Below are 9,238 nucleotides of genomic sequence, written 5' to 3' on the forward strand. Positions count from 1 at the left end.
ATGGTAGTCGGCCCTGTTAATTTGATTGTAAAGAACTTTGGGTATAGAAAGTGGAACGAGTTTCTTTGAATTGAAAGAAGAGGGAGAGGCCTCTGGGTCTGGGACCGTAATTGCATACCACTCTTCATCATATGACTGGCGCGTGTGGTCGTGAAACCCACAGAACCACATCTCAAATCCATCATTTGGGTTCTCCATAGGAGCTTTTGATTGAGGAAAAAAAAAGTACTAAGAGTTAAGGATTAGGGTTAGCTAGGAATTGAGAGGCCAGAGAATGATAAATAGAGGAAGATTAGGGATATCCAATTTTTTGGGCCCAATATGTATCTAAATTTATTTAGGGTACATAAGGCTGTTGTAGTCATTCAGCAAAAAAAAAAAAAAAAAAAAAAAAAAAAAAAGCTGTTGTAGTCTGTCATTTTAAGGCCCCTAATTAAAGGGTGTGATTATTTTTCACATTCATGAATTGGCTTCTTTCCTATGTTGGACTCTATTCAAGAAAAATGAAAATACGAAGTTGTATAAGAGATGGTAATCGGTGGGACGGTTGCTAACCATACCCCCTCTGTCATAGGGTGGAGCTCCGGCTTGTATATGAGCAAAGGTGGCACTGGATTGCTGTGAAAAAAAAAAAAAAGTTAGGGAAGGTGGGTTTGTGGAAAAATTTAATCGTATTTTGTTGGTGGATTGTTGTAGAAGGTGGAGGCATGGGGAGTAGGGAATTTTGGGTACTGCTATGATGGAGATGAGATGCTGCTGGTTGCTGATTACATGTACCATATTATGAAATATTTAAAAAAAGAAGAAAGAAGCTATAATAGCATGTAGAAAGAGAGCAATTTTTTTTTTTTTAATGTATATCAAAAATATATAAAAGAAAATGAAGAAGAACAAGAGGTAAAGAGAGAGAGAGAGAGAATGCAAGGATTCAACTTATATGGTTCAACCTTAAAGGCTTAGTTAATCAAATCCTCATATTGAATTATTATTAGCTGATTTTTTTTTTTTTTTTTTTTTGGGATGAAATATTAGGTAGTTGTTTGGTTGATGTTTAATTCATATGATTTTCGGGTTTAACGATTTATTGAAAGGTGTGTATGGGTCAAGTTGGGTTGGGTTGAAGGGATTTTTTTGACTCAACCTACTATTGTGGGTTAAAAAAAAAAAAAAAAAATCCAGCCAACCCAACCCATCACAGGGGGTTAACTCAACCCACATGGAATGGGTTGGGTCGTGTTGAACCCATGGGTTGGACAATTTTTTTTAATTATTTTTTTATTAACTATTATTATTAAGTTAAATAGGGGAAAAAAAATCTTATTTGCCACCTAAGTTGATAAGCAAAATTTGCATGAATTAATATTTCAACTTAGTTATAAAAAAAATATATCCAACTGAGTTGATAAAAAAAAAAAAAACATGAATTAGTATCCCAACTCAGTTATAAACAAATATGAGTGAAGTGTGAGTGGGAGACGGTAGAGAGAGAAATAAGACTGTTAGAGTTTGTGAGGTAATTAAGTTTTATATAGAAAGAGCCAAATAGGGGAAAAAATTAAATAAAAAATAATGTGATTGGATGTTAATAGGAATAGTAGGTGTTTTTTATATGACAACTAGTTGCAGACCCACTAGATACGTGTGAATAAATATATATTTTATATTGTAATATAATGCATAATTTTTTATCTAAAAGTTTTTGAAGATAATTGTTCTTCCTAATAATTAAACAATTTCTATTCATTCCAATTAGGTCTACTTTGGTCCAATTTGGTCCACTCGGTTCAATTTCGTTGACTCAGTTAATTTCAATCCCCCTTTTAGTCTATTTTAGGCTAATTAGGCCTTATATTGATTCTTTTTTTATAGTTTTTCTTTTCAAGTTTAGCTCAAAAATATATATATTTCTTAATTTTTGGGTTGAAAAGTATGAAATTTTATTATATTTAAGCTAAACTCTTTAGTTTGAAGTTAAAAAATACAAAAAAATAGACATTAGAAATTAGAAATATGAGTTCTAAAAATGCAATAAAAAAGATAATTATTCAAAAGTTTTATTCTTTCTAAATTGGTTATATTCGGTCTATTCTATCTTCTTTGGTCCAATTTGGTCATATGCAGTCCATTCGGTTCTATTTAGTCCATTCTGTCCACTAAAGTTCTATTCGGTCCAATTTGGTCCATTAGTCTTATTCAGTCCACTACGGTCCATTCAGTCCACATTGACCCTACTCGGTTCACATTGGTCCTATTCTATCCACCTCGGCCCTATTCAGTCCATTCTATCTACTTTGGTCCTATTCGGTCCATTCTCTCAACTTTGTAGCTGTTTGGTCCTATTCGGTTCTATCCATTTTGATTTACTTTAGTCCTATTCGGGCCATTTGATGCACTTTGGTCATATTTGGTCCATTTTTTCTGCTTTGGTTCTATTCGGTCCATTTTATCTACTTCGGTCCTATTCAGTCCATATTGGTCCTATTTCGTCTACTTCTGTCCAGTTCGGTCTGATTTGGTCCTATTCGGTCCATTTAGTCTTATTTGGTCTTTTCGGTCCTTTTCGGTCCACTTTGTTCCATTTGGTTCAATTCAGATAACTTTGGTTCATGTTGGTCTACTTTGATCTATTTTTGTGCACTTACGCAATGGGAAAGGACATATTTGAGTTGAAAGCACCTAATATAAATCCAAATTGATTAAAATATATATGTATATATATAAATCTCAAAATCATAATATCAAAAATTTTAAGCATAACATTTATTATTGATACACTTTTTTTGAGCCACACTAATGTAGTATTTTAGTTCACTTCAGTACGACTAAATTTAAGTGAAAGTTTTTCTAAACATGAAGGCTATGAATATACAAACGTAATTTTTAGGGCAATTATTTATTTATTTTAACATTGTTACTTTTAAATGAATTGCATGAAGTTGATTATACATTTAAGAAAAATAAATAAATAAATACATATATGTATGTATAATTTTTATTTAAATAAATTATTCAAATTATTTATTCTCTTAAAAGAAATTATCAAGATAATCAAAAATCATATCAAACTTATATTGAATATGTATAATTTATTCTCTAGATTTTATTGGAGAGAGAGAGAGAGAGAGAGAGAGAGAGAGAGAGAGAGAGAGAGAGCTTGTGATTGGGAACTAAAAAAATACAACACCAAAACTTATGAACTCAAAATAGAGATTTAAATATCACAATGATTCATTAATATAAAGTTGGGTTTGTTTGGATACTGCTTATTACTAAAAATTGCAAATACTATAATAAAATAATTTTTAAATGTGTGACTAGTACCGTGGGACCCAGTTTTGAAGAAAAATTTTCCAAATTAGACAACTTGTGAGTCCCGTGAACAGTGCATGGGACCCGCTGATAGAGACACAAATGTGCTGAAATTTCATTTCAATGTAATCCAAATGGAGTCGTAGAGTTGCAAGAAAAAAATAAAAAATCAAGAGAAGTAAAATCAAGAGAGAATGTGAGAGAGAATAATAAGAAATTTATAGAAAATAATATAAGAAGAAAAAAAAAAGTAAAAATAAAAAATATAGTAATAAACACCAAATTATCCAAGTCATGTTATGTAATAAAATATTAGTATATTCTTATATACTATCTTATCCAAGTCATGGCTTGGATAAAAGATGGGCATTTCCCTAATTAGTTTGAGAAAGGAAGCAAAAGACTGTATAATTTGAGCGAAAAGGGCATTTGCACATTTGCCCTTACAAGGTGTCCATATCTAATAGCGTTAAAAAACTACTGCATGAGTAATATTAATCTAGCATGAAAAAAGTTCAGTAGATTAACCATAGTTTATTGAATTTAAGATTTCCAATTAGAAAGCAACTTCAATTGATTGATCATATAAAGTAAACACACAAGTCAGAGCATGGATAAAAAAACGATGTAGGGGCATCTACGCCAAAGCAAAGGAGATCTACTAGCCCATTGTCCATATGTTTTGCTTGTCAGCTATAAGACTAGTAATTTATTTGTCCATGTTACGTTTTATTAGTCATTGTCTTTATCATTTGGCTATGTAAAATTATATGAACAACTATAAACCCAGGCCATCCACTTACATGAGAAAGGTAGACTAGTGAGGCTCAATTAGTCCATCTTTGACACGAGTAGGACACCTTAAATAAAGTGAGGTTCAATTAACCCAGTTCATCCACGGATACAGGTATGACACGAGTAATTTATGAAAATTTATAATACAAAACGGCCGCTACGACATCAGTATGACACAATTACAACACGAGTAGAACACCTTAAATGAAGTGTCTATGTTGCTTAGGATGGGATTGTGGTGGTTTGATTATTGTTATTCAGTGTACATTTCTATTTGAACTGGGGGTAATGGTGCTGCGAATGTTTGCTTATTCAAGTTGTGACTTTGAGTTGCACTGGATGATGTTTGATTTGAATTCCTCTTTTACCGGCAATGGCAAGGTAGTGTATAAGCGGGCATATATACAGTTGGAGATAATTCACTTTAATTACATTTAATTTTTGCGTAAATTTATTTATTTATTCTTTTTTTGGAGAGGATAGCTACGTAAACATTTAACATTACTTCATTAAATAATAAAGAAAAACATTACTTTTAATAGCAATATCAACATCCATATTTGTCTTCACATCAAACCCTTAATTAACCTCTCCGATTAATCAAAGGATCTTTATTCTTCATCTTATCCACAAGACTACAAGGTAAGACCAAGTTATTTAAAAAGATAGGACTAGAACATGGTCTCCACAGACTAAATCTAGTAATCTAGATTCAGAATTTTGGACTATTGAATTACATAGTGTCCACCAACAACCCATTTCCAAAAGGGCTTTGGCTGTAGCAATCAAGGTTGTCACCATAGCCAACTCCAAGAATGTCACAATACCTCTTATAGAATCCAATGCGATCCTCCATCTGAGCATTTGAACCTCGACCACACTCAAGGCCACCATTGATGATGTTTGTGGTGGTACCATAGCCAGGAAGCCGACCAGCTGCAATGTCAACACCAGTTGGGTTCCAAGTTCCAGTGATTACTTCATGGCAAGATGGCTTTGGTGACTGTTTAGTCATCCAGAACCAAATTGCTGTCTTAAATGAAATAACTGGATCAGTGGCCACAAGGTCTGGGTTTTCCAATAGATCCAACTTGAAGTAATCTCCACACTGCCTATAGTTATAGTTCCTAAATTGTCATAATTATTGATTTAGTGTACATGACAATAGTATTAGTACAATGAGTAATGTTACATGGACAATATTTTCGAGTGAGTAAATTATTATTGATTGTCATATAGATTTATCATTGACACTATCATGTGAAATGTGTAATAAAAATTATTGTGACTCTAAAGTACAAAATTTAGATAATCAAACTTTGGATTATAAGGTCGTGTACTAACCATGAAAGTTGGATAGGACCACGGCCATAATATTCTTGACCAGAAGCACAAGGATAATTGGGATTCGGTTCACAGTATGGTCCACGGTTTATTTCCCTAACATAGCAATACCCCCAAGAGTATGGGCCACCGGGTGCACTTGCCCATCCCCCTACATGTACAACATAAATTATTAATTCATTAAAGAAACAAATTGTATAACTCATGTAGCAAAGTCATCATTGGTTTTTTTTTTTTTTTTTTTTTTTTTTTTTTTTTAAATACACTTTATCTTTAAATTGTAATCCATGAGTGACCTTATCCATCGAATACATTAACGATTAAAAGCTATAACTTTAAATTAGAATTGAAAATCAATTCACTTTACCATAGTATTTTTTGTACCTTTTTTTTCTTTCATATAGATGTAAAATAAAGAAAGAATGTTATCATTATAGACTATGGCATGTGACAAAATCATGTTTTCCTTTAGCAATCAATATTCAATAGTATGGTATTCATGCATCTATGATCTATAACAATTTGTTTAATTATACTAATAACTATGGTAAAATGAACTACCGGTAGTTTCGTGTGAAGTTTGGGCTAAGAAAGCAGCTATCTCTCTTTTACGAATGTCAGTGTCCCCAGTTGTGCCAAAGCCAGGAAAGGAATTTGCAGCTTCTATGAAAGCATCATAAGTGTAGAAATTCTTAGCAGGGCAGGCAGCATCATTACGATACGGTAGTAGCTGATCAAAATCATCGCTTGAAATTATACTACCAATATGTCCTCCTTCACCACTACCACCACCACCACCTCCGGCACAAACATCAGCATTACATTGGCTTTGACAACCAGTGCAGCAATATTCAGCTGTGGTGCCACAATAGCCATACTGGCTGCAGCACAACCCATCTGCGCAAAGAGCACCCCCTGCTTGCGTACCACATTGCTCAGCTAAGCCTCCTTGGAAAATTTTACTACTAATATGTCCTTCACCACTACCACCACCACCACCACTGGGACAAACATCAGCATTACATTGGCTTTGACAACCAGTGCAGCAATATTCAGCTGTGGTGCCACAATAGCCATACTGGCTGCAGCACAACCCATCTGCGCAAAGAGCACCCCCTGCTTGCGTACCACATTGCTCAGCTAAGCCTCCTTGGAAAATTTTACTACTAATATGTCCTCCTTCACCACTACCACCACCACCACCACTGGCACAAACATCGGCATTACATTGGCTTTGACAACCAGTGCAGCAATATTCAGCTGTGGTGCCACAATATCCATACTGGCTGCAGCACAACCCATCTGCGCAAAGAGCACCCCCTGCTTGCGTACCACATTGCTCAGCTAAGCCTCCTTGGAAAATTTTACTACTAATATGTCCTCCTTCACCACTACCACCACCACCACCACTGGGACAAACATCAGCATTACATTGGCTTTGACAACCAGTGCAGCAATATTCAGCTGTGGTGCCACAATAGCCATACTGGCTGCAGCACAACCCATCTGCGCAAAGAGCACCCCCTGCTTGCGTACCACATTGCTCAGCTAAGCCTCCTTGGAAAATTTTACTACTAATATGTCCTCCTTCACCACTACCACCACCACCACCACCACTGGCACAAACATCAGCATTGCATTGGCTTTGACAACCAGTGCAGCAATATTCAGCTGTGGTGCCACAATAGCCATACTGGCTGCAGCACAACCCATCTGCGCAAAGAGCACCCCCTGCTTGCGTACCACATTGCTCAGCTAAGCCTCCTTGAAATGAAGACAACAACAAAGAGAAAATAACCAAAGCACAAAACCTCATTTTCATAGTTGTTAGTGTTTCAAGTTGATGTTTGAGGATGGTGAATTGGTGATCGAGTGGAATGGTATATATAGCGTAGTAGAGAGGGATCAAGTTTTGCCTGTTTATCTTTTAATTTTTTTGGAATATTTGTTCAATAACCCGACGGCAGATTTCAGCTTCCCATCTTATCTAGTAATAATTTAGCTTTAAAAAGGAAGAAAACGTGGGCTAATTTTTTGTGTGACCCTGTCTTGTTGTACAGGAATGCTATTAATTTATGGCCACAATCATTCCAGGCTTTGTCCTCCCTGTCGTTTCTGGTTCTGTTCTTTAGTTGAATGAATTTCTCCTTTTTTATCAAAAAAAGAAAGAATACTATTGATAATCTGTAGACATCATTCATAATGAATAACTAAGATTTAGTATCTTAGATACAGTCAATAGGGTCATAAATTAAATTTAAACATTTGGTTTTATTGATCATTTTGACATAAATAATGTTAATATTTATAATGATAAGTTAATTTCAAAATTACAAATAAAAATTGAGAAACTTAATATACTACATCTAAATTATTGTACTTGAGTTTGAAATTAATACATATATTTTTATGATGGTGTTTTCCTATTTCTAAACATGTGACCAATATGACATATCTAGACTACAAATAGAGGTCTTTGTTTGCTTCAAGTTATAATCAATGGGTTATAATAAAAGGGCGGTGTTTGTTTTACACAATGTATTCATAACTTGAAAATGTGATTTTAATCATGTTTTTAAGTTATTAACAAGTATTTGCCATAATAAAATTTTGTTTTTACTAATACTGCATATATATGATATATGCAATCCAAGACATTGATTTTTTTTTTTCTCATGCATGCATCTTAATTTGGTGTCAAAATAGCATTATGGATTGGATGTAACATCATATATTGAAAATTGATGAGATAAATAATGGTTATTTTTTTTATTCAACAAAAAAGCAATGGTTTTTGACACTAAGGGTCCGTTTGTTTGGAGGAGGAGAAAAGTGGAAGGATGGAAAATTGTGGGAGGTTGGAAAAGTGGGAGGATAGAAAATATTTGGTATTCCCTCTTGTGTGTTTGGTTGGAAGGGTGCAAAAGTGGGAGGGTGGAAAACTCTTTTGTTTGGTTGGAGAGAAAAAAGGAAGGATGGACAATGTAATTTATATAAATTAACTATTATACCATTGCTACATAATATGTAAGAAATAGATTTATTTGTACTTATTAAATAATATTAAATTTACCACATCATACATATAAATTTATATTATTATTTTTATTATTATAATGTAAAAATTACAATAGTGTACATATAAATTTAATTGGACAAAAGATTTTGTAACAAGCAAAAACACAGTTAGCAAATTTACACTACATTCACCCCACAAAAATGTGGTTAGAAAAAAAAAAAAAAAAAAAAAAAAAAAAAAAAAAAACAGAGAAGAGAACCTGGATATTGCTGTGCTGTGAGAAGGTAAAGTGATAAGGATGAGAAGATACAAAAGTTATCGTGTCATGAATAAAGTGAGGAGTAGGTGAGAGGGTATTTGTATAAAATGCATTTCACAACACTTTTCCCTCCCCATTTTCCTCCCAATTTGGGAGGATAAAAAAAGTGGGCCTTGGGGGGAAATTTTTTTACAAATTATTAGTAGAATTCATGCAATACAAAATAATGTCACTAAAAAAAAAGCCGCCCACGATTTCATGTTTTCTTTTTTTTTTTTTTCTTTTTTTTTTTGATAATCACATGTTCTTCTTTTTTAAAGCTAAATTATTTAACTATTAAAGATAAACATACAAAACTTGATCCCTCTCTGTTTTGAATTTGGAATCTTTCTGGGTGAAGATAAAGATCTCCTAAAAAGGAGCTTCTAAATTTAATAACATATATATTTTTATTTTTGAATCACGATAGCAACAAAAATAGATGAGGGAATTTTTTTTTTGAAATAGTTGAA

General features: G+C 33.5%; 1 protein-coding gene across 1 annotated transcript; it reads right to left on the reverse strand.

Annotated features, from left to right (window-relative positions):
* Positions 1-4,584: 4,584 nt before the first annotated feature.
* LOC126706631 (endochitinase 1-like) lies at positions 4,585-7,403 on the reverse strand. Its single transcript, XM_050406165.1, has 3 exons — positions 6,010-7,403; positions 5,449-5,599; positions 4,585-5,231 (listed from the first exon to the last, which is right to left on the reverse strand). The coding sequence occupies exons 1-3, from the start codon at positions 7,268-7,270 to the stop codon at positions 4,838-4,840; spliced, it is 1,806 nt and encodes a 601-aa protein (XP_050262122.1). The 5' UTR covers positions 7,271-7,403; the 3' UTR covers positions 4,585-4,837.
* Between the last annotated feature and the right edge of the window lie 1,835 nt (positions 7,404-9,238).

Source organism: Quercus robur, chromosome 11 (genome assembly GCF_932294415.1).
Source record: "Quercus robur chromosome 11, dhQueRobu3.1, whole genome shotgun sequence".
NCBI classification, from domain to species: Eukaryota; Viridiplantae; Streptophyta; class Magnoliopsida; order Fagales; family Fagaceae; genus Quercus; species Quercus robur.